Source organism: Canis lupus, chromosome 37, assembly GCF_048164855.1.
Source record: "Canis lupus baileyi chromosome 37, mCanLup2.hap1, whole genome shotgun sequence".
Classification (NCBI taxonomy): Eukaryota; Metazoa; Chordata; class Mammalia; order Carnivora; family Canidae; genus Canis; species Canis lupus.
The window spans coordinates 11,044,519-11,070,682 of NC_132874.1; the positions used below are offsets into that span (position 1 = coordinate 11,044,519).

Consider the following 26,164-nt stretch of genomic DNA (forward strand, 5'->3'; position numbering starts at 1 on the left):
TTATCTTGGCTGATTTACAGCTTGTCTCCCCGTTCTTTCTATGCCTGATTTAGGCTGGTTTCAATAAAGTTGTTGTCTTTGTAAATACATACTCCTTCCAGTAAATCCGAAAACGACCAGAAGCATTTCCTTGGGATTGATGGTAGAACAATCTGGACATAGTTTGGGATAATTGGATGTGGACTTTCCAAGGCCTTCCCATCTAGCGCACATCTTTAACAAGCTCTCACATGGTGTGCTTGTCCTTCCTGCTACAGGAAGGATCGGAGGTTAATCATCTCACATGAGAATTTGCGTTTGAAATGGAATCTCGAAGCGCAGATGCTTTTCAAATGCACAGTATTTTATGTTCTTTGTCATGAGTTCAACTTTTGATCCAACACTGTGTCATTATATCCAGAAACCCAGAAAACGATCCAAAAACGCTTTACCTTTTGGTAGCCAACGTCTAGGAAAGACAAGACGGCCATAGACAGACACAGGATGAGGACAGTAAACCAGCAAGGAAAGGACAGCGACCTTAGAATGTCAAGGGGTTATGAAATTTCAGTCTGTACCCAGCTCGGGGGGCGGGGGGGTTGTCACGATCTGATGAGAAGAACATGCAAAAGCAAGATTATTATAGCACGATGAACGCAATGAGCTAAGACTGCGGTGGTTATTGTAAATGCTGGCAAGCCCCAGAGAAGGAGGGGATGGGCAAGACTGCAGTGGGCTTACATGGTTTGCTGAGATTTTAGGAATGCTTATGAAAGAAACAGTCAGGGTGCCTGCCACAGGCAAAGACCTGGAAAGGGGGTGGCCGGTGTTAGCCTAGGGGACTGGATGGGGAGGATGTTCGAGCACACAGCTGTAGGACAGTGTGTGTATGGCAAAATAGGGCAGGGTGTTAAAGGACACCGAGGAGAGGCACAGGATATGGGGTTGGGGTGGGAAGAGCCACAAGTAACTGATACAGAGACACGTGAAAGAGAACCAGTGGTCCTCAGAGTATGGTTCCCAGACCACCAGCATCTGCATCATCTGGGAACTCCAGATGTAAGAACCCTGGATTAGAAAACAGGCAACAGGGTGCATTTGTGGAGGGGCAGTGGGTGGCATGGAAAGTGTTCAGAGCAGAGGGAGTATGCATACCCAAAGGCCCGGAGCCCAGCATGTTTGAGGGTCAGAACAGGACACGGCTGCACCTGCTGGCTTATGTATATCCCTGGCACTTCTGCGCTGCAACGACAGAATTGAGTTGCGACAGAAACTACATGGCTTGCAAAGCTGGAAATATTTCCTAGGCGGCCCTTCCCCAAAGCCCGTTGTCCCTGATACAGAGCGTGGGGCTAGCAGACCCTGATAATAAAATCTAGGGAAGAAGAGGAGGAGGGGGACACCAGCCAGCTCTCTGTCCTGAGCCAGTAACAGCGAGATGGAGAATTTGGGAGATGCCAACTGAGGTTGACACTCCTTAACTTTTTATTGTTCATCATCCCTGTTGGGAATGTGAAAACGTGCACATCATTTTGACGGCTTTTAAAGATGCCCTTTTGTCCAGCTGGGGAAAGCAGGCTGTGTCTCTAAGCAGGTGTTTTGGTGAGCTACGCAGCTGTAGGCAGAACTGGGGACAGGGGCAAGTTTGAAGACAAGATTGCAGTTGACCCACAGACTTTTAAAATCGTGCCTTAGAATTTTGAAAAATTCTTTTTTTATTGTGATGAAATATACTTAACATGAAATTTCCCATCTTAACCACTTTAAAGTGGACATTTCCATAGCATTGGGCACATGCGCCTTTTTGTGCAGCCATCACTGCTGTCTGTCTCCAGAACTAACTCTGGGATGTGAGTTAGTTATTGTGACTCTCTCATCGTCTCCAACTCACTCCGCGTGCACACGAATACGGTAGCTCCCAACCCCCGTCCCCCACCCTGGTAACCTCTGTTCCACTTTCCATCTCTGTGAATTTGCCTATTCTCCTGTAAGGAGAATTATACAATATTTGTATTTCTGCATCTGGCTTCTTTCACTTAGCATAATGGTTCCAGATTCACCCATCTTGTAGCCATGTATCAGGATCGCCTTCCTTTGTAAGGCTGAGTGATGAATCACCCATTGTGTGGCTATATACCACATTTGGTTTATCCATGCATCTGTTGATGGACGGTTGTTTCTACCTTTTGTCCATTGTGAATAATGCTGCTGTGGACACTGCCTTACGGTGTCCTTTGAGTCCCTACTTGCAGTTCCTTTGGATGCACGCCTAGGAGGAGAATTGCTGGATCACATGATAATCCTACACTTAACTTTTTGAGGAACTGCCAGATTGTCTTCCACAATGGCTGCACCATTGTACATTCCTGCTAGCAATGCACAGGGGTTCCACTTTCTCTACATCTTCCCTGGTGCTTGTTATTATCTTCCCTTTTCTTTTCTTTTTTTTTTTTTTATTTTTAAGATATGTAAGTAGTCTCTTACCGTGGACATAATTTATTTTCCAAGTGAAGCTAAAGGAGGTGAGAACACCATTTTTTGTTTGTTTGTTTGGGTTTTTTTTAAAAAGATTTTATTTATTGGAGAGAGAGAGAGGGAAGGAGAGAGAGAGAGCACAAGCAAGGGGGAGAGGGAGAAGCAGACTCTCCACCGATCGGGCAGCCCAACATGGGGCTTGAACCCAGGACCCCGGGATCATGACCTGAACTGAAGGCAGATGCTTAACCTACTGAGGCACCCAGGTGCCCCAAGAGAACACTGTTTCTGTGTTGGTAGAACAGGGCAGTGGATTGGAGGCTGTATTTAGGCCCCATTGAAATATTCTGCAAAGGAATGGTGGAGGTAGAAGGGAACTCAAAGATCATATGTGTGATTTCACCTCTGGCCACACATAGAAGCTGCCGGTGCATGTTTTTAAGATGGTAGTGCTGGTCCCCACCATCAGGGATTCTGATTTAGCTGTCCAGAGTGAGTCTGGACATTGGTATTGTTTTTAAAAGCTCCCTTCACCCCAGGTGAGTCTAATGTGCAGTGAGGGTTGACTTCTTTGTCTGTAGGTACAGAGAGTGAGGCTCCAAGACCAAGGCTCCCAGGTTTCTTATCTCTCAGCCCAGAGCTGCGACCACTGACCTACCCGTTGTTGAACAGAGCCAAAACAGTGAAGCCACTACTGTCGTGGGCAACTTGCTTTGTGTTCTGCAGGAAGTGCTTCCTCGAAAATCTGGAGAGCCAGCCCGCCCTCCGTTTGGTCTGGTGGGCTGGTCAGTATCTAGGGACTGTGGGAGATTTCCAGCAAGTCAGTTCATTCAGCAGACTGAGAATCCTGAGACAGCAGGGAGTTAGCTGATGGGTTGCCCCCATTGCTCCAATACTTTGAACTCTGGTCCTAGAAAACTGAACCACTCAATACTTTTCTATGCATGTGCCATTGGCTAATTGCCATGGGGAGGCCTTCTCGACTGGGCCCTGGCCCAGACTGGATTACGCTGGGTACCATGTTCTCTTCCCCCTTTCTGAACCACTCATCTGCCTGGCCACCATTTGGAGCTACACAGATTTGGACTGATCTAGTTCTCAGGTCATAATTTGTTCTCATCCATGAACCGTGGTGGACTTCATTTATTGTGTTTCTTTTATTACTTGATCTGTTTAAGTATTAATCATCATGAGCTGTAAGAAGGAGTTTATGGGGGGCACCTGGGTGGCTCAGTGGTTGAGTGTCTGCCTTTAGCTCAGGGTGTGATCCCAGGGTCTTAGGATCAAATCCCACATGAGGCTTCCTGCAGGGAGCCTGCTTCTCCCTCTGCCTATGTCTCTGCCTCTCTCTGTGTGTCTCTCATGAATGAATAAATAAATAAATAAAATCTTTAAAAAAATAAAAGGACTTTATGTACCAAATACAAAGATAGAACAGTTCTTAAAAGACTGCCCTCACTTCTAACACCAGTTACAAATTTGGAGGGTCCCCAACCATCCTCAGTTTCCATAACTCACAGAACTCTAGAAAGCTGTTATACTGACAGTTATAGGTTATCCCAGAAAAAGGACAGAGACTTCAATCAGCCAAGGGAAGAGGTATATGGAACAGACTCCGGAGGGGGCCAAAGATACTTGAGTCTCCAGGCATCTCCTCCCCACAGAGCTAGAAGGTCTGACCTCCTCAGGCCATAATGTGTCCTCATGGAGTATTGCCCCCAGGGAAATTCATTCCAGCCTTAGTGTTTAGAGTTTTTATTGGAGCTTAATTGCATACCACCCACATGTCCCCAGCCCCTCCCAGAAGTCAGGTGAATACCTTTAATAATTTGTTCCTCCAGGGGTTGGAACTGATACCACATGGCCCCCAAACCCCATCATAATAAATCATATTGTTAGACTGTCTTGTAGCCAAACCCCCCAACCAAACAGACATACTCCTATCAGGCAGGACATCCCAGAGGTCCAGTAGCTGTGAGGCCAGACCCGTCTTGGAGTAAGGTTAATCCTGCAGTACATACCAGCAGATCCACTGCACGATGTAAGAACTGAAACCCAGGTTCATGCATCAGATAAACCAAGATGTTTGTCTTGTTTCCGCCATTTACGAGCCATGTAACCTTAGGCAAATCACTTACACTCTGCGTCTGAGCGCTCTTGTCTTTACGATGTGCATGATCATGCCCTGGTTGTTACTTGTCTGGAAAGCATCACAATAGCCTGCACAAAGAAAGCCTCAGTGATTTCCGTCATACCTGCTTCGCCTTGGGAAGACTGGGTCCCAGGAGGTCTCAGGGCCTTTGTAGTCAAGAGGATTGAAAAATGGTACAGTCTCCCAGAGACTGGAAAACAACCAGAGAAGGGAAACCAGCATTTACTACCCTGGAGGATTGCCTTGTTAGCTGATGGATTATCCAAAGGCGCCCACTTTCCTTTCATCCAGCCACATCAAGGGCAATGAATGCTTTGAGACCTCCGCCCTCCAGAATGCCCCAGTGCCAGAAAGGCATTTTTCTAACTTGATGGAGATTTTCACATTCTTTGCTCATAAACTTGGACCATCTGAGCTCCCAGAGGTCCAGCCCCTGGTGGCTGGTAGCATCTGAGCCTCCTCTAGCTACTCCTGGTGCTTTGCTGTGTGGCGTGTAGCAGAACTTAGTGTGCGCAAGGAGACAGCTGGCAGCGTTCCTGTGGGATGTGGAAAGAAGAGTCTGCATTTCTCCACCATGCCTTTTGGGAATTACTCATCCAGGAAGTATTGTGGAAAAGCAGGCAGAGTGGAACATGGAACCAAAATACTTACCCTTCACCGGGAAATCCTGTCGCTTGAGTTTGGCATCCCCCTTTCTATTTATTCTCCTGGTGTATGAGTTGCTTGTGTGCTCTTTGGTGTGACTGAGGGGCCTGTGCACTGGGAACTATTAATCCCATTGATCAACTGGAGAAAGAAAACACATTTTCAGATAGCCGTGACTTTCTCTTTTGTGTAAATCACAGGTGTGAGGGGGGGGGGAAAAACCCAGATGTTTAAAAGGATTGATAGTTTGAAGGTAGTGTATTGATTCTATTGGTTCCCTAACCAGGAGCGATCAACAGCAGAGATGTGGGAAAAGACCGAGAATTCACGAGAAAGCATTGGCTGAATTATAATTCTGATGGCTGCCGTTTATTGAGTGTGTACATTATGCCAGGCGCTGTGCGTGTGCCCATTTAATCGGCAGAGACAATAATTACAACATTACACATTGTTGAAACACTCACCTCCCTAAACCGGGCCTGTGTATAATTTGCGTAAGATAAAAATTACATTAAAAGAGAAAATGTATATAGGCAGTTTGGGGTGAAGCCAGGTTTAGAACTTGTACTCTGCACTCTGTCTACCCAGAGCTTATTTATTCTTTTTTAAAAAAAAGAAAAGATTTTATTTATTTATTCCAGAGACACAGAGAGAAAGGCAGAGACATAGGCAGAAAGAGAAGCAGGCTCCACGCAGGGAGCCCGATGCGGGACTCGATCCCAAGACCCCGGGATCACAATCTGAGCCAAAGGCAGATGCTCCACCCCTGAGCCACCCCAGGTGCCTCAGAGCTTATTCTTTTTAGTGTGCTCTTTCCTCCTTCTTGTTAGTAGTAGTAATAATAATATTTAATTATTATTAATATTAATAGTAATATTATTATATGTTACCTTCCTTTTAAAAAATATTTTATTTATTTATTCATGAGAAACACATAGAGAGAGGCAGAGACACAGGCAGAGGGAGAAGCAGGCTCCACGCAGGGAGCCCAACATGGGACTCGATCCTGGGTCTCCAGGATCATGCCCTGGGCTGAAGGCAGACGCTCAACCGCTGAGCCACCCAGATGTCCCTATATGTTACCTTCTTACCAGTATTCGTATATATAATATTAATACTTATCTTGATATTCCAAATATGCCAGTGGATATGAATGCCTAATGAATTCTGTAGAGAGATATACCCGTGTAGTGCCAAGAACATTAAATTAAGAGTCAAAGAAATGACAGATTCTTGTCTTCCCAGCACCGACTCTCACTGTGTCACTGTAGCCGGTTCTTGGCACCTGTCACAGCGGTCCCAGGGATGAGGCAATGCAGGGGGCCAGCCACCGCTGTCCTGTTCCCTCTATAGGGCAATGTGAGAACCACCAAGTATAAGGTGCTGGAAAATGCCTGTGCAACTGACTATTCCCAGTTTTCGTCCAGGGTGGTGAATAAACAGAGATGTGGGTGTCCCCGGGCAGCTAATCTGGCACACAGGACACTTGAAAGCAGAAAGATATTTGCTTACGTACTGAGCCAGGGAAGGTCTTGACAGAAAGGCATTTCCAGCTTTTCTTAAAAACTCCAACTCCATTGGACAATTCATTTGGGACCAGTTTCAATCCAGATGGTTATCCCTCCAAGTGATTATTTTTCCGTCTTGAGCCTTTCCAGGAATTCCAGCACGGGCAGGCTGCCAGGGGACACTGGCTCCCCAGATGCTGCAGTGACATTCCACGTGAGCCGACTTCCAGGGATCGCACAGCCCAGCTGCGGGCTTCGCCCCCTCCCCTCCTGTCTCACGCATCCTGGCCTCCAGCGCACAAGAACATGGGCCATGTCCCCATGCGGTGGACCCCATCCGCATGACAGATTTCCTTGTGTTTCCATGGAGGGGGGCAAAACCCACTAAAAATACCTCCCCCGTCTCACTGTCATCATGTTGGCTAGGAACGGTAATGGCAGCAGCCAGGAATCTGAGTAAAGTTTCGCCCAAACTCGGTGAAGGCTGTCTCTCCGGGTTGCTGACAGTAGTAGCAGAGAACGGAGCCCCACTTAGGGGTGAGGGACATGGTGGTTTAGCTACTTGCCAGGCGGAGGAGTTTAGCAGAAGAAGAACAGCCAGGAGCAGGCTTGCGTCTTGAGGAATCCCCTCCAACATCTCCTTCAGGCCTTTCAATCAGAATATCTCTGGGTCTTTCGGTGCTACCCCCCTCTCCCAGCCGGGGAGCGCCCAAATGGGACTGTGTCCTTCTGAGTGGACTCGTATCTTCTAATCACTGTGTTATATTTAGTGACTGTACTTGTTGCCACAAAAATCTACAGATGAGGGACGCCTGGGTGGCTCAGTAGGTGGAACGTTCGACTCTTGGTTCCAGCTCAGGTCATGCTCTCAGGGTCGTGGGATCAAGGACCACATCAGACTCCACACTCAGCATGGAGTCTGCTTGGCCCTCTCCCTCTTCTCCTTTCCTCTCTCTCAGTCTTTCTCTCTAATAAATACATAAGGGGGATCCCTGGGTGGCGCAGCGGTTTGGCGCCTGCCTTTGGCCCAGGGCGCGATCCTGGAGACCCGGGATCGGATCCCACGTCGGGCTCCCGGTGCATGGAGCCTGCTTCTCCCTCTGCCTGTGTCTCTGCCTCTCTCTCTCTCTCTCTCTCTCTCTCTCTGTGTGTACTATCATAAATAAAGAAAAAAAAATTTTTTAAAAATAAAATCTTTTTAAAAAAATCTATAAACAGGGCCTCCAAAACTATGATTCATGGTACTACTACCCTGAAGAACAGGACTGTTTCCTCGGCCTTTTCCTCATCTTACTAAAATCCCAGCTGCCAGTGGTGATAGCGGGTCCCTGTCTGCACAGCCAGGCCCTGCCTCAAAGGGAAACGCGGTGTGGTGTGCATGGTGGCCACTGAGGGAGGGCATTGCACTTTGACTACAGACTTGAACTTGCTTTTGGTGATGCTAGATGGGGAGCGAGTGTGCTAGCATCCACAGTTCTGCATGTCTGACCTAGGCAGGATGTCCTCTCCAGGGTCTATCAGAGCTGGGTGGGTGGCATTGAGCTGAGTGCTGGGTAGGGCTGAAGATCCCCAGCTCACTTACCTGTGAGGTGACAAGATCCTAATCTCTCCTTAGTCACCCCAGCGCATGGCACTGAATACCACATTCGCTGTAGTCCATGATTAGCGCTGGCTCCAGTGAGCAGGTTCCTTGGCTAGCTTTTCCCCTCTTACCCCTATGTATCCTGTCTCTTTCCCATGTGGAAGAAATGGAGCTTTGCCATTGTGCTGCCATCACCATGGTGCATCCCAGTCCATCGGTCTGCCCAGCATAATGCTTGTAAAGAACAAGAAAGTGGTTTCCAGGGGCACCTGGGTGGCTCAGTTGGTTAAGTGTCTGCCTTCAGCTCAGGTCATGCTCTCAGGGTCCTGGGATCCAGCCCCACGGTGGGCTCCCTGCTCAGTCGGGAGCCTGTTTCTCCCTCTGTCTCTGTCCCTCCTCCCACTTGTGCGCATGCACTCTCTCTCTCAAATAAATAAAATCTTAAAAAAAAAAAGTGGTTTCCAATGCTAGCTCCCCCTCTGACTGTGCGGCCTTAACCAAGCCTGTGTCCCCATAGAGGTAAAAATACAAACCCCAAGACTTTGTTGGAAGGGGGGTAAATAAGATGTGTACATTGAGTTATTGGCATATATTGGATGATGGGTGAATGGAAGCCATTTGTATTCATTTCCTGGGGCTGCCACAACAAATTACTGCAAATGCGGTGTTTTATAAAAACTTGGAAATGTATCTCGCAATTCTGGGGGTCACATGTCTGGAGTCAAGGCATCGACAGGACAGTGCTCCCTCCAGAGGCTCTTAGGGAGGATATGTCCTAGACTTCAGCTGCAGTGGCTGCAGGTGTTCCTTGGCTTTGGGCCATAAAACTCCACTGTCTCTGCCTTCATCTTCATATGGTGTCTGTGTGCTGATGCGTCTCAAATCTTTCTCTGTCTTTCCCTTACAAGGAGACTTGTCATTGGATTTAGGGCTCACGTGGATAATCCAGGATCATCCCATCCCAAGATCCTTAGTTACATGCCCTTTTTTCCAAGCAAAGTCACACTCATCGGTTCCAGAGAGATAGACTTTTTGGGGGTCCACTGTCCAGTCCACTACCCTGTCTGATTAGTGATACAAATTAAGGTGCACATTTATGTGTTCTAAATGTCCTTAGGCACTTGTGTAGACTGTGAATGACAAGCTGTCATTCTTGGATTTTCCTCCTTGAGCTCACTGCACTTCTGTGAAGATCAAGATCCATGTCACCAGGTACAGAGGAGAGAAAGGAGGGGGGGGCCTGTGTGTGTTGGGGTGAGGATATTAGCCTCTTCTGCAAAGTTGTGCTAACCTTGCAAGGGGTCTCTGGCCTAATGAGATGTGATTGGGACCCTGTGTCCCGTTCAGAAGCCACCTCATTTTGGACCAAGAGACTTGCCCAGTGAAGCTCTGTGCTAAGCAGGGCAGAGAGAGCAAATAAGCAGTTGTCGTTGAGGACATACCAGAAAGAAAATCGGAAAGTTAGAGTAGGCTTGTAAACAAGCTCCCTTGATGCAGGTGAAATCACAGTCTCAAAAATCTTTATGATGAAAAATATATATATACAAAAGTAGCACCTGGGCAGGACAGGGGTCTCTGCCACTTATCTGGGACCGTCAACTGGAGTCTCCAAACTCAGTCTCAGTGGTCGGGGTCCCACAGGGAGGCAGCCCAGCCCATTCTTAACAGTTTTGATTACTTTCTGATTTTTTACTGTACACGCTCATATAATTTGGGGCTCAGTTCTGTTTTCCCGCCTTCCAGGGACAGCCCTTTATAGACATGCATTGCACGTACGCTCCGGCTTCTCTTGTACTTCCCCAGGCCATACATTGGCAGTTGTCTCCTCTGTTACTTGCCTGCCTTGCATCCAGACCACTCCCTAAGTGGACTGTTCCACTCCGGACCCACTCCACTGTGCCCTGACCCCTTGGACCCTGGCCTTACCAGCATAAGATGTTGCAGTGTTTATCTCTTAATTATGGACGTTTCTCTTTGATCATTGAAGCTTGTAATTATGCTAGTCTTTCAGGCCCCATACCAAACTGTTGGTTCATATTAAATGTATGGTCAAACTCAGAATTCTTGGGCTCCTTCGTTCAAACCAGTCTTAAGCCAGATCTCTCCAACCTCTGCTATCAAATGAATTGAGCTATTGAAACCAAGGGCAGGCATTTACATGTGTTCCTGTGAATCTTCATTTTCTTGGTTTCGTGCCATCCCTTCCAGCTTCTGAAGCTGTATAGGTTTCCCCCGCTATCTGAAAGTAGAGCGTTCCTATGAAAATTCTTATACGCCAAAATGGGCTTTAAGTAAAGAAGCAATTATCATTCGTTTACATGGAGAAGGTTTTAGCATTCCCGGACCCCAAAAATAACCTCTCTTAGGCTTTTCTGATACTTTAGGACACATCTTGCTACCAGATGCACAAAATAAATCCAGATCCAGCCCAGATGTTGGAAGACACTGTTCAAACCCGGAGATGCTGGGTGTAGTTCCCAGGAAAGGCGCTTGGTGGCGCCACTCCCCCTGCTCAGGGTGCACCTGTCTTTACAGCAAGCAAAACATGCTGAACGCAGCTTCTGCTTTGCGCCTTTTTTTGTGAAAGCAAAATCCTCTTTGGATTTCTTTTGGTTTGCAAAAGCAGGTACTAATGGACGTGTTCAGTAAAAAAGCAAAGTGTAATAGAAACTTTGAAAAAAGTGGAGGATCCCTGAATTTGTAGATTGATTGCTATAACATATAAAGCGTCTCTTGCAGCTTTCTGTTAACCGCCAAATATGACAGCAAAAACGCTGATAAAATGTTGAACAGCATAGAACTAAAAATAGAGTTCTGGCCTACCATTTGCTCCCCCGTTGACACTGGACGGTTAAGGCCCACTCTACCTGCTAGAAACAAAGTTGAGTATTTTGACGACTGACTGTGTGATCCACTCCTCTTGGGGCATGCTTGTCCAATCAGCTGGGAAGATACCTAATTGTGCCATCATCCGACCCACCTTTCTCCATCACGGTAGCCACACGGATGATGGGGTTAGGTCTACTTTTAATATTTAACCTAAACAAAGTACCTTCTGCAGCACATGATGCAGACCTTTCAGTGTAGCAGTAGAATAACACTGGAGATTGGCATGTCCAGGACTTCGAGAACCTGCGCCTGGGTGGCCTCCCCTGTCTCCTAAATGGTCATATGGTTTTTCCAGAACTGACCCGAGCTCATCAATCTGCATTTCTTCCTCTTTAACCCTGAAACCATGCCTCTCGTGTGCAAAGCCATGCATTCCAGACAGTCATGGGATCCCACTCAAACCGAGAAACTCACACAGTTGGGTGTGCTAGGCAGAGAGCAACCCAGTTTACTGCTATGACCTTGGAGTGCATTTTTAGGACTGTACGTATCAAGTGCCAGGAGTGGCTCCCACTCAAAGCAATTTGTTGTTATTTACAAGGCTTGAGTCAGTGGGGACCCATTCCCACATCTTCCAGCTCAGAGGCATCTCATTTTCCTATCATTTCTGACAGTGTAAATCCAAAGGGTAAAAATCATACTCTCCTTTTTTCTTCTTCTCTTTTTTGTATCTCTTTCCCTCTCCCTTACTTTTTTCCCTTCTGTGCTTTTCCCACCTTCAAGATACACCTCTCCGTTCTTTTAATGGGGGAAATTTTTTTTGAATTATAGCAGCCGTGTAAGGGTGGGGCTTCTTTGGTTAAATTCTGTTTTTCTTCTTGGAGATGACTGAGTCGTATAAAATTGATGATAACAGCTTTTTTTTAAAGTGTATTTCCCTATATTTTTCTGAAGATACAAAGAACCAGAAGAAAAGGAGCTTTCGTTACTTAACCTATATTGAGTCTAAGTGACCCGAAAATAAACCCCCTGAATATTCCCTAAATATTAGCTGCTTATCTCTGAGGCTCCATCCGCTCTGTGTTTACATATGCAGCACCCAGTGTGGTTTCCCAGGACCTACTCCATCAGAAAGAGAGGCTAGAGATGTTTAATTTGCTTATTAGGAGCTGATGATTAGAAAATTTAATCTCATACCTGAGTTCTGAAACCTTCCTGTGCATATGAATCATCTGGAGATCTTGTTAAAATGCAGATTCGAAATCAGGATGGCTGGGTGGGGCCTGAGATCCTGCATTTCTAGAGCTGCTGGGGAGTACTGGTGTTGCTGGTCTGAGGACTGCACTTTGGAGAGCAGGGCCTTATGGCACTGAGCTAAATTATAAAAAAGAGAGAGAGATACAAATGTAGTTCTATAAAGACACTTAAGATTCAACCAGTACCTTTCTTAATAATGATGTTTGAACAATGGGATCTGCATATGTGGCTCTTTGGTAAATAGTGCGTCCCCATGTTTTGAAGAAATATTTCTGTTGTACCTCTAGAAGTGAGCTCCCCAGGGGCCCAGCTGAACCAATGATGTGTTTCAGGCCCAAGAAGGTAGGTAATTAGGGACACAGAGGCCATTTGTCTGCAGTTAGAAAGAGACCCTGAAAGCAAAAAATCTTACTCTCCTTTTTTCTTCTTCTCTTTTTTTTTTTTCTTTTGTATCTCTTTCCCCCTCCCTTCCTTTTTTCCCTTCTGTGCTCTTCCACCTTCAAGATACACCTCTCCATTCTTTTAATTCCACGAATAATCAATCAGCCCGGGAGGGACCTGGTGGCAAACTATGGTGCCCTCTGGTGGTTCTCTGAAAACACCGTGACTCAATCCCTCCCTTCCCAGGGCTTCTCCTTGATGGGAATTCGGGTAGTACTGGGCTAATGAGCATAGAGAAGGAATGCATGCCCAGAACTACAGAGCCCCTGTCTCCTCCGAGCTGCCCCGGGAAATTAGGAGATATGATCTTTCTAAATGGAGCGGGAGGATTGGTTGAAAATTTTGGTCCGTCTGGCCCTAGGTTTTCCAGCTCCTGTGTTAATCTCTGGATCCCTGATTTTATCATTCGTATTATCTGAAAAAGATGTTTATCAATGGGTCGCTTTTCAGAAGAATACATTTGAATCTGTACATTAAGACCAGTATGTCTTAGTGGCCCATTAGGCCACCAGCCCTGGAGTCTCTACAGAGACCTTTAGGGCCAGCTAAGCCCGTGTCTCCCAAGTGAACGCTATAAATAAACCAAGGCACTGCTGGGAGCATTCCTTTTCAGATTCACTAAAGCTGGGTTCTTTAAAAAGTACCTTCAGAGGGGTTTTCTAGTTTTGTATATTGTGCATTTGGTTGTACAGGCAATTTCACATTTGCATTGCTAATGGACCTCTTCTGAATGTGTTTGACATTTTGCTTGGCTTTGAAAGGACTTTTATGCTGCTGCTTTTTCTTCCCGCGAGCTGCCTTGGGCTAATTAACCTATTCCCTCACTGGCTGGGCCTACTATATGCAAATGTTCTCATTTTGGATTCTGACATACACTCTTGCATGAACATCCCTAATGAAATCCTGTGGGGTTTTATTGGATCAGTGCTGCTGTGCAACCAGCAGGGGGCGCGCGGGCCGGCTGGCTTTGAGCAGATCCCCTAAATGACTTTTCTTTGCTGGTTGGTGTGGGAATGTGGGAGCTTACACAATTCCTTCCGAAGTGACTCTTGAAATCAAAAGATAAAAGCTCATTGTCAGTACTTTTTAAGCAGCCAGAAGGGGCCACTGATTTTTATAATTTTGTGGTTTAATTTTACTCTGTTTTGAAAATAGCACTGGGGTGCCCGGGTGGCTCGGTCAGTTCAGCATCCAACTCTTGATTGCAGCTCAGGTCACGATCTCAGGGTCGTGAGACTGAGCCCCGTGGCAGGCTCTGCACTCTGTGGGGAGTCTGCTTGAAGATTCTCTCTCGCCGTCTTCCTCTCTGGCTCACGCCTGCATGTGTGGGCATTTCTCTCTCTCCCTCTCAAATAAATAAATTTTTAAAAAATAGTGCTTATCACTATACCAAAAGAAAGAAACTAGCACTGTCATCCTGATTGATTTGCAGACATTGTGTGTAAATTATGCGCTGCACTGTTTATGACAGAAGGCTACAGAGAACACAGTTATTTTGGACTTCTAAAAGCCCTAGGTCGGGAGGCCAAATGATTGACATTACTCTTTCAACACAGATATTTCCCCAGCATTAACATCTGAGAGCTCTTCCCTTTATGTTTGTTTCCATCCCAGTCTTTAAAGTGCCTCTCTTGGCATATGACAAATCCTGTTCTTATTGAAATGACCTTTGACGTTGAGACACCGAATTGAGGCACTTCCAGCTCATACATACCTGGATGACAACCGTGAAGGAGGGGGACCACTTTTTGTGTCATCCGCCCTTTAGTGGCGGTGTTTGGTAATGATGCCAAAGCAAGAGCAGCAGCAAGAAGCAAGACCACAAAATCATGGGCCAAAACAGAAGTTACAGATGAGGGTGGGGGAGCGTGGCTACGCAGGAGAGATGGGGAGAAGCAGGTGCACGCCGAGGCTGTGTTCATGCAGGGATGTCACCATTGCTTGAGCGTTGACAGGGATTGGGTGCCAGAGGCTGCTGCCTTGTTGTGTTTGCTTTACGGTCAGATCGCAGAAAAGAGGGTCTGGGTAGGAGAAATGCCACCACTCCCACCCCCACCCCGGGCAGCCTGGGATTCCCAAAGCCCAATGCCCCTGGGCAGCTTCCCAGGATCCCAGCACACGGCATTGCGCGTGTCTGCAGCTGCTGCCTGTAGGGGGCACTCACACCTGATGCTTGTTAGCCCGGTTCCCTTTGGTGCCAATGATGTTCCTTCCACCTGTTGCCATTGGGCACCCATGTGCCCACACATCTCTGGTCACTGAGAGATTGAGCTGTGCGTCTGTAACAACTGGCTCCCACCTCACTATTCATATATCCAGGGTTGAGTCTGATTGATCTGAGAGAAGTGCCATCTCCAGGGTTAAAAGCGGGTTGGCCCTTTCCAAGGAGAAAGGAAGGGGGGGAGCGATGTGAAGAAAAAACTCGGAGACTACCTGGGAAGAAATAAAGAGGAATGAAGGGAGCGTGGAACTGTCATGAAGGAGACCTCCAATGCATCCACCCTATTAGTGCATCCTTTTTCTTGTTTTTAACCATAACCATATTCGTTTTTTTAACTGTCTCGCAGATTTCTTTTGGCTTTCTGTTACCATATGAGTAGCTGTACTGGGAATTCTTTGGAAACTTGTAGAGCACAAGATTATTTTTGGCTGCCTCTGCTGAGTTGGCATGTGTACTGCGCGTGTGTGTGTGTGTGTATGGTGTGTGTGTGTGTGTGTGTGTGTGTGTAGTGTTAGGGAAGAGGAATGGTTGTGGATTGAGTATGGACCCAGAGTCAGACAGAGCCTTCGAGTAGTAGCTCTGGTAGCTAAGGCTTCAGACCTTACACCCAAAGACCGCTGGGGACCCCCACTCCTCACCTGCTTCTTCCCAGCACCTGCATCTGAGGCTGACCCTTCCTGGCGTCACCCTCCCCGTGGGCTTAATTTGATTTTCTGCAAGGGAAAGAAGAGGTGAGGAAGGGACTAGCGTTTCTGAAAAGAAAATTTAAGAAAGAAATCATCTACCCTCTAAGAAGAAAAGAAAAAAGGGAAAGAGGACATTGGGAAACAATGTGTTAGGAGATGTAGACCGTCTTAGGGGAGTTGTCGACGCCATAAAAAGGCATCTAGCTGTGGGGCGCCTGGGTGGCTCAGTCAGTTAAGGCGTCCGGCTCTCGCTCTCAGCTCAGGTCTTGATCTCAGGGTGGTGAGTTCAAGCCCCATGGTGGGTTCCATGCTGCTGGGCTGGAGCCTCGTTTTAAAAAAAGTAGAAAATTAAAAAAAAAAAAAAGGCATCTGCTGCTGTAAGGTTTTGACTTGCCCAGTATCTCCATCACCTCCTATCTCCCTCATCTTCCTGACATGCTCTAGAACTCGGCTAGGGCTTTACGTTGCTTTCACGCTGGGGCTGTCATCAGGTTGGGGGAATTCTCGGAGAAGCCAGAGGCCTAGTCTCAGTCTGATATTTTCATCTCCTTTTCCTCCTCCCCTTCCTCCTGCCTCGCCTCTCTCTTCCCCCGTCCCCACCCTCTTCCTTCTCCCAGATTCCAGAGCTGCCGCCGGCGGATAGCACCCACGGGGAGATGATTCCTCATGAAGAGCCTGGCTCCCCTACAGAAATCAAATGTGACTTTCCATGTATCAGACTGAAACCAGAGCCAGCCAGACAGTGAAACAGTCACCGTGGAGGGGGGACGGCGAAAAATGAAATCCAACCAAGAGCGGAGCAACGAATGCCTGCCTCCCAAGAAGCGCGAGATCCCCGCCACCAGCCGGCCTTCCGAGGACAAGGCGGCCCCTCCGCCCAGCGACAACCACCGCGCGGAGGCCGTGGCATGGCTCCCCCCGGGCAACCCTGGTGGCCGCGCCCACGGGGGCAGCAGGCACGGCCCGGCGGGGACTCCCGTGGAGCTCGGTTTACAGCAGGGAATAGGTTTACACAAAGCGCTGTCCACGGGGCTGGACTACTCCCCGCCCAGCGCGCCCCGGTCTGTCCCGGCGACCAGCACGCTGCCCGCGGCCTACCCTCCCCCGCAGTCCGGGACCTCGGTGTCCCCCGTGCAGTACGCGCACCTGCCACACACCTTCCAGTTCATCGGGTCCTCCCAGTACAGCGGGCCCTACGCCGGGTTCATCCCCTCGCAGCTGATCTCCCCGACGGCCAGCCCCGTCACCAGTGCCGTGGCCTCCGGCGCGGGCGCCGCCACTCCATCCCAGCGCTCCCAGCTGGAGGCCTATTCCACTCTGCTGGCCAACATGGGCAGTCTGAGCCAAGCCTCAGGACACAAGGCTGAGCAGCAGCAGCAGCAGCAGCAGCAGCACCTGGGCCGGACGCCGGGGCTCATCACCCCGGGGTCCCCCCCACCCACCCAGCAGAACCAGTACGTGCACATCTCCAGCTCTCCGCAGAGCGCCGGGCGCGCGGCCTCTCCTCCGGCCATCCCCGTCCACCTCCACCCGCACCAGACGATGATCCCACACACGCTCACCCTGGGGCCCTCCCCCCAGGTCGTAGTGCAATACACCGACTCCGGCGGCCACTTCGTGCCGCGCGACGCCACCAAGAAGGCCGAGAGCGGCCGGCTGCAGCAGGCCATGCAGGCCAAGGAGCTGCTGAACGGAGAGGTGGAGAAGGGCCGGAGGTACGGCGCCCCGAGCTCCGCCGACCTGGGCCTGGTGAAGGCCAGCAAGTCGCTCCCCCACCCGTACGAGTCCCGGCACGTGGTGGTGCACCCCAGCGCCCCCGACTACGGCAGCCGGGACTCCTCGGGGGTCCGGGCCTCTGTGATGGTCCTGCCCACCAGCAACACACCCGCCGCCGACCTGGAGGTGCAGCAGGTCACTCACCGGGAGGCCTCCCCGTCCACCCTCAACGACAAAAGCGCCCTGCACCTGGGGAAGCCCGGGCACCGGTCCTACGCGCTGTCACCCCAACAGGCTCTGGGCCCCGAGGGCGTGAAGGCCGCCGCCGCCGTCGCCACGCTGTCCCCCCACACGGTCATCCAGACCACACACAGCGCTTCAGAGCCACTCTCTATGGGACTGCCGGCCACCGCCTTCTACGCGGGGACTCAAGCGCCGGTCATCGGCTACCTGAGCAGCCAGCAGCAAGCGATCACCTACGCCGGCAGCCTGCCCCAGCACCTGGTGATCCCCGGCACGCAGCCCCTGCTCATCCCGGTGGGCAGCGCCGACGTGGAGGGGTCCGGGGCAGCCCCCGCAATAGCCACGTCGTCGCCCCAGTTCGCTGCCATGCCTCACACGTTCGTCACCACCGCCCTTCCCAAGAGCGAGAACTTCAGCCCGGAGGCCATGGTCACGCAGGCCGCCTACCCCGCCATGGTGCAGGCCCAGATCCACCTGCCCGTGGTGCAGTCAGTGGCGTCCCCCGCCGCGGCGCCCCCCACGCTGCCCCCCTACTTCATGAAAGGCTCCATCATCCAGTTGGCCAACGGGGAGCTGAAGAAGGTGGAGGACTTGAAGACGGAAGACTTCATCCAGAGCGCGGAGATCAGCAGCGATCTGAAGATCGACTCCAGCACGGTGGAGAGGATCGAGGACAGCCACCACCCCGGCGTGGCCGTGATACAGTTTGCCGTCGGGGAGCACCGAGCACAGGTAACGTTCACCCCCAGCCCACCAGCGCACAGGTAGGCGCACCCGCCGTGCTGCCGTCATCCTTCTCCTGGGAAGATGCGTGTCTTCCAAGAGGCAGACCCCAATGTGCTGTGGGGAGAATTCGGGGTCTTCATTTATACCCACACGATAGACCCATCCTCTTTCCCAACCAGGTTCTGTGGAGAGGCGAGCCCTGATGCCCCCAGGCGTCCGCTGTGTGTAATGAACTCACTTCTGTGCTCCTGGTGGGGCTAGTCAGGACCATTCAGGAAATCACCACTCAAGATCTATATATATATTATATATATATATATATATATATATATAATATATATATATTCTGTGGTTTAAATGAGGAACCCCGATTGAGAAATGCTACAAGGCTCAAGGCTCTTTTAGGGGTCATGGGGCCTCTTTTTACAAAGTGTCAGGAAAAGACCGTGCTGGTGAGGGTGGGGACAGTCGATGGTCACAGTCACCACATCCCATTCCAACGTCTGTGTTTTAAAATGTAGGTGCTTTTCTTATCTAGGTGTGGTGAGGCCGACAGGTGAGGACACAGCTGCCATTGAGAAGGTAGCTTGTTATGCTTAGATCCTAAAAAGACAGGACATGCGATGCAGGGCCGCACGGGGAAGCACCAGGGTCAGTCAGGAGGCAGAGGGAGCCAGGAGGGACCATGGGCAAGCACCTGTACTGTGGTTTCCATGAGAAGGAATGAGTGACAGGGAGTAAGCAGGCCGAGGATTGGTTGGTCTGAATAATTTCAGGGAGCTCTGGGAGCATCGGGGCTGTCCCTGGTGTCTAGTACCTGGTGTGGTGAGGGCAGGTGGACAGTGGCCCAGAGGTGAGAGCTGGGTGGAGGAAGTGGTTTGGGAATATGAGCGTTTGGTGTGCATGTGAAGAACTCTCCCCTGGGCAAGGAATTAGCTAACCCCGGGAGGGGCAGTCCCTCCAGGGTCAGCCAGGCTCAGCCAGGCTCCAAGATGCCAAAGCATCAATGTAGAAAGAAAAAGGCATGCTTAACATAATCTGGGAATCCCAGGTGACCTCCTGGATGTATAGTAAATAGGAACCCAAGGGGTAAGATGCAGTCAAGGTCAGTTGTGTTAAAGCCTGGAAGTATTATTAATTCTATTTCCCCCGTCTCTTTCAGCCCACTTTTTCACAGTCTCTTAAATCACTTGAACGCGTGCTTTTTATTCCATTTATAGAAAACAGCATGTTCACTGTCCAGGTGGTTTGGACTCCAGGCTGGGGGCTTCCCTGGCTCTCCTGGGGATGTTCCCATGAAGGACTTTGAAAAACCCCAAAGTGACAGCACCTCCTTCAGGTTCGAGCTGAGAATGGTCATGGCAGAGGTGATATTTGGGATGTTCAGAAAGACAAAAGGAAAACTACTTAATGGTTTGAATTGCTTTGAGGATATTTTTAAGAGGTCAAGTTGCAGGGGATGGGATTTTCCAGTGTTTTCCAGAAGTGCTTGTGAATTGCCAGATGTGGGGTCTTACACAATGTCGGAGGGCCTGCATCACCAAGCGCTTTTAGCCTCCCAGAGATTTCTTTTTTTTATGGTGCGGTGCCACCATAGGCATCCAGTCTTTGGTAAGAGCCAAGCAAGATTTCTTGAAGTTCAAATTAAAAAAAAAAAAAAAAAAAAAAGGCAAAAAGCAGGATTCTTTTTCTTGTTTAAGTGGCATCTTTATTTCGAACTCCCGGTTGGTCTGTAGGTGCTGCTCATTCCTGCCTACATGGGTTGGAGGTGAGCACTAGTAGGAGTGCTGTCTTGAGCAAAATTGTCTTCTAACAGACTCCAGGGGAAGCATGAAAAATAAACAAGAACGAAAATGCATTTCTTCATGGCACCTGCAATCCTTCAGGCGTTCCTGTGAACAGAGGAAGGCACCGGAAGAGGTGTTGTTTTGGAATGCTGCTGGCTCCGTAGCCGCACCTCTTTCCACCCTGAGACTGCAGAACAGCTCCAGCTGCAGCCAACATCTCCAGGACTCCAGGACCCTGGCAGCCTCGGCCGTGGGCACGAGCTTCCCAGGCCTCTTTAGGTTTCAGAGGCACCCGGCAGTTCTGGAGAGCGGGCATCTCTGTGTCTTTTCCCTGCTCGATACTTTGCACCCTGGATGCTTGAATGATAGAGTAATCGGCTTCCCTGCGAAGTCTCATTTCCTTCGGGCAGCCAGACCACTAGTCTCTGCTGACAGCCAAGGTGCAAATTAGAAGGAAGAGTATTTGTCACGGCCCGTTCGCAGGTCTGTCGGGGCGGCCCCACGTGGTGGTGCCGCATGCTGGGGAGGGCTGTAGCCTGCTAAAAAGGTGGCTTGGGTTTTGAGCCGGAGAAACAAAAGTGCAAGGCCCCCGACACAGCCAATGGTCTGTCGCTTTACCCAGAAGCCTATCAGACACAGGCTGACATCATCACAGCTAAAATACTCCACCAGCTGTGTTTGCCACGAGTGACAGGATCGGGATCAGGAGAGAATCAGAGAGAAAGGAAGGGAGCCGGAGAACTGATATCTGGATTTCATTTACGTTCCGAGGGCTGAGAGCTTTCCTCCCTCATCAGTGCAGCGCTGAGAAGTTTTTCTCCCCGGGCCTGGAGAATCAGCCGTGTCTTCTCCACTAGTTAGAAATCACTATCACCTGCACCCGCGGGGAGATTTAGGGAGGTGCAAATTGTTTAACTTAATTAGCAAAATCACAGAACTGATTGGGGAAGTTGTGGGAGAGGGGATGGTTTTCCACCCAACAGATGGATGGCTTTATGACTCCAGGCATGTGTCCTGCGTGGAGGGGGATCCCCAGGGATGTGTTTGACCTCAGAAAACCTACTGTGAGCATCCCCTCCGGACGTGGCGTGGCGTGGCATGGCCTGGAGGGGGAGGGCTGCAAGACAAGTTGCCTTACCCCAGAGCTGCAGTTTTTTCTCCTCCCTAAAAGGGGTAAATGATTCCTTACACAGGGTAACATCTCAGGCCTCCTCTGTTTTTGTAATACTGGGCTCTTCTGCCCCGCAGCGCGGAGCTCGTAGAAGCTACCAGCAATTCTCTTATCAAAAACCAAAGCGGGGATCCCTGGGTGGCTCAGCGGTTTAGCGCCTGCCTTCAGCCCAGGGCATGATCCTGGAGTCCCAGGATGGAGTCCCACATCGGGCTCCCTGCATGGAGCCTGCTTCTCCCTCTGCCTCTCCCTCTCCCTCCCTCTCTCTCTCTCTCTCTCTCTCTCACGAATAAATAAATAAAATCTTAAAAAAAAACCAAAGGGGGACATTCAAGGGACTCTTTACTGACCCCACGCCCATAATCAGCACACAGACCTCATGGGAACTAAAGCCATCCCGAATAAAACTGAAGGGTTTTTCCTTTTGGTGATTATTTTAAGGAGCTGAACTCCTAATTATTATTGTGGAAAGACGCCTCCAGTGTTGTCTCCAGCTGAAGCTCCAGACGAGGCCGTGTGGGAGAATAAAAAAAAAAAAAAAAACACTGTCACAGATTTGTCACCGTCCCTGTGGCTCTGCTACACCCGCTGAAGTATTTGTCTTCACAGGCAGTGTCTTTGCACCCCGTGCCCCAGCCCGCTGCTGGGGGAGCACGAAGGAGAATTGCAGGTGTGATCTGTTACCATGAAATGCAACGCACGACACTTTTCTTTTTTTCTTCCTTCCTTTCTTTCTTTTCTTTCTTTCTTTCTTTCTTTCTTTCTTTCTTTCTTTCTTTCTTTTCTTCTTTCTTTCTTCTTTCTCTTTCTTTCTTTCTTTCTCTTTCTTTCTTTTCTTTCTCTTTCTTTCTTTCTTTCTTTCTTTCTTTCTTTCTTTCTTTCTTTCTTTCTTTCAAGATTTTGTTTATTCATGAGAAACAGAAAGAGAGGCAGAGCCATAGGCAGAGGAAGAAGCAGCTCCCTGCGGGGAGCCCCATGTGGGACTCGATCCCAGGACCCCGGGATCATGCCCTGAGCCAAAGGCAGACAGATGCCAACCACTGAGCCACCCAGGCATCCCACGACACCTCTTTCTAACAAATCTGCGTCTCCTTCCTCTTCTGCTGAAAGGCAGGTAGCACCTTCCACCCTGGGTATAGGCGAGCCTCCCTGCTTCCCTCATGGGTGCTGATTCTGACTGAAAGCCCTAATGGACAACAGAATCACTTCCCTGCGGCCTCACTTCCAAGTACAGTCTGCTTGATAGTCTTCTCCAAGATTGAACCTGTGAGTCCGTGGCAAGTCCCAGAGGGGATCCCCAGGCAATAGTGGGACCCAGTGCAGCTCCGTAGGAGGTGTGGCATCCTCTGCTGGAGTGGGAAGCTAGTTAGCTGATTAAGAAAATGCCAAACCTGGAGCTAAAGACACCTAGGTTGGAATCTGTCTTCCACCTCTCCATAGCACCAGACCTTGGGCCCATTATGAACAAATTAGTGCACAAATACTTTATCGTGCAGACACTCTCAGCCTCCCAGTCTGCTTATGTAGTGAGAAGAATGAGGGTTGTTGTAAGGAATAAAGAAAATGTGTTCAAAGGAAGTAGCACAATAGGTAGCACCCAGTAGGCCCTTGACAATGTCAGTGGCCCTCCCTACTTCCACCTAGGTGGCTTTGGCCCTGAGAAGAGAAAGGCTAGGGGTACCTGGGTGGCGCAGTAGGTAAAGCAGCCGCCTTTCGGTTTCGGCTCAGGTCATGATCTCGGAGTTGTGAAATCGAGCACCGCATCTGTTCCCTGTTCAGGTGGAATCTGCTTGAGCTTCTCTCTCTCTCCGCCCCTCCCGTTGGTGCGCGTGCTCTCTCTCTCTCTCTCTAAAATGAATAAATATTTAAAAGAGAGAGAGAGAAGTTAGATTCTGAAAAAATAAACAAAAGGCTTCATGCTCTAAAAAAGAATTTGTGAACAGAGGGGCAGTGGAGAAAAGTCCAGAAAGAAGGATAAAGTTCTCCAACAAGTGCAATAAGCCATTTTCACCCTGCCTGTATTCCTATGGCATTATTCGCATGAGTGGCCCCGAAGCACCCACATGGCTATTTCTGCAGAGGGGGCTAAATGACCTCCTGCAAGGCGGTGTGCATATAGGCAAGCTGTGTTTCTCTGAGCGTGAGCTGGACTGGGGGGACGGGCTGGTGGCCCAGACGTCCATGTCGGTCAGAGCCCCAGAAATGGAGGTTCCAGGCACCTTTCTTCTGCCAAGTGCCCACTGGGTGAGCCTCAGCCCTGGATCTCCCCCACCCCACTGGGGAGCCTTCGACTTCCATCCAGCAGACACGTTCTGCCTCTGAACAGCCTCCCCATCCCTCTGTCCCATGCTCCCAGGCTCAGCTCTTCTGAAAAGTACACAAAGCTTGCTCAGTAGAATTGTAGTACATTTTGTTTGCAAAGTGCTCGGGGGGTGACCCTTTCCTTGGACTGTGTCTTTCCTGACTGGTGAGCTGTTTATGTTATTAGGGCTATCTCTCACTTCCCAGATCCTCCCGAGGCGACTGCTCAATATTCAGTGCCATTTACCTCGTGCAGCTGTCCTGGGGTGCACATGTGTGTGTGCACGTGTGTGTGTGCGCACACGCACACCCATGCGTGCTAGTACAGCATGTTATAATGATGTGCTTACTGCACGTCTACCAATGGCTTTTCTTTCATTCCACTATTTCTAATTTGACTGCTATGTTCTGTGACTCATCAGTGGCAGCATTATGCTTTAATGGATTAGCTGGTGCCTAAAAATAGCCAAAGCCCTCATGCAAGCAACACAGAAGTCTGTATAGTCCCTTAGCAGCCAAGGCAAACCAACTTGCCAGCATTTTACATGCGGGGCTTGGTGGGAATGAATCCTAACGTATCAAAAAATAGTGACCTCCCTGTGTGCAAAAGCCCAGCACTGGGCCTCTGGTCTAGTTGCTGATGATAATCTTCCTCCCAGTGCTCATGCCAGAAGGACTCCAAGGGAAAGAAATGGTATCAAACCACATTTCTGTTTGTGTCTCTGTGTACCTTTAGAAGGAAGGAAGGAAGGAAGGAAGGAAGGAAGGAAGGAAGGAAGGAAGGAAGGAAGGAAGGAAGAAAAGGGGAGGAATGGAGAGAGGGAGGAAGAAAGGAAGGAAGAAAGAAAAGAAGGAAGGAAGGAAGGTGGGGGAGGAAGGAAGGAAGAAGAAAGAAAGAAAGATGCTCTCCTTTAGCCTATGTGTGACATAAGCGCCCCTAACCAGGTGATCTTGCATATATGATGGAAGCAGACTCTCGCTGTTGCTTACAACTGTTTTTTAATTAATAGACTTTATTGTTTAGTTTTAAGTTTACCAAAAAATTGAGCAGGACATACAGGGATTCCCAAACACGTAGTTTACCCCTATGATTAAAATCTTGCTTCTGTGTAGTGCATTTGTTACAACTGATGAGTCAGTATTGATACACGGTTATTAACCGTAGCTTACGTTCACGCTGTACATTCTGTGGGTTTGACAAATGCCTAATGTCATGTATTGAGTGTTTCTGTATCATTCAGAGTAGTTTCACTGCCCTAAGAAAAAAAAAATCTATGTTTCACCTCTGCATCCCGCCCATCTCCAACCCCTCCCCGAAGCCCTGGCAACCCAGCCACTCATCTAGTCACATCGCTGTACTTCTGCCTTTTCCAGAATGTCATATAGTTGGAATCACGCAGTATGTAGCCTTTTCAGATTGGCTTCTTTCACTTGGCAATATGCATTTAAGTTTCCTCTGTGTCTCTCACTGGCTTTGATAGCTCATTTCTTTTTAGCGGGGACTATGTTGTTTTCCTAAGGCTCACCTTTTAAGACCCTGGGAGAGGAGTGCAAGTGGGATAGAATCTGTGTGCCTGAGAGCTGCTCTAGCCACCTGTTGAGTCTGATCCTAACAAGGCCTCCCCGAAGTAGAGGCTCTGGGAGCCAGCCTAAAGTGTACGAGGAGAACCCAATGTGTCATTCGGGATTTGTGTTTGGGAGTGTCTCTGAGCTAGGGTGTGGGGTTTACCGAACAACCCTGAAACGCTTCCACCAAAGACTGAGTCAGGTTGAGCATTAACATGATTAAATGTTTTAAATAGAACACTCACAGATATTCTTACACTCGGCTGAAGAGTTGTGACTGTTTTTATTAATGATTTTTCAACACTGAAGTAAATGGTTCTCTCACTTAGCCTCTCCTGGGTTTTCTGATTTTCTTGATGTTGAGAACCATAGTCAGGCACGCTGGCCTTCAGGGAGAGCAGATTGGCTCTTTTCTACTGATAAAACAGGATCAAGAATTGTACTTGCAGACAAAGTTGGCAATTCCCAACTTCACCATTTCACCAAAAGCAAGCCATGTTCACGGAAGCCCAGCTTCTGGACCATCTCGCTGATCCCTGTTGAGGGCATAACTTGTACGTTTGGGATAGTGTCAAGCAAAAATGTTTTGTAAAACAGATGCCCTTCACATTTGTGAAAACAGGGATTCTTGTGGAGGAAAGGGGAGACATATTTAAACAACAGACGTTTTGTTTTCTTTATATCTTGTTTTTGGTGATATGTACATATGTGTGTGTATAGACATAGCACCCATCTAAGATTGAAATATACACCCAAACAGCATAAATATGTGGATATGCATACAGTGTTTAGATACAGTAGTTGTTGACTAAGTAGTTAAAGGAATTTTATTAAACTCACACACAGGAGAGCTAAAAAAGATCTTAAAAGCCAGTCATT

At 48.9% G+C, this 26,164-nt stretch overlaps 1 protein-coding gene across 15 annotated transcripts in view; it reads left to right on the top strand.

Moving 5' to 3' along the window:
* ATXN1 (ataxin 1) overlaps nucleotides 1-26,164 on the top strand; it is a 413,109-nt gene that overhangs the window by 370,837 nt on the left and 16,108 nt on the right. For 14 of the 15 annotated variants that reach the window (XM_072814248.1, XM_072814235.1, XM_072814236.1 and 11 more), the window contains one exon: nucleotides 16,393-18,466. In XM_072814248.1, coding sequence (XP_072670349.1) covers nucleotides 16,553-18,466 — 1,914 coding nt within the window. In that variant the 5' untranslated portion in view covers nucleotides 16,393-16,552. Of the gene's footprint in view, nucleotides 1-12,931; nucleotides 13,079-16,392; nucleotides 18,467-26,164 lie in introns of all 15 variants that reach the window. The other variant, XM_072814247.1, reaches the window with a different exon arrangement.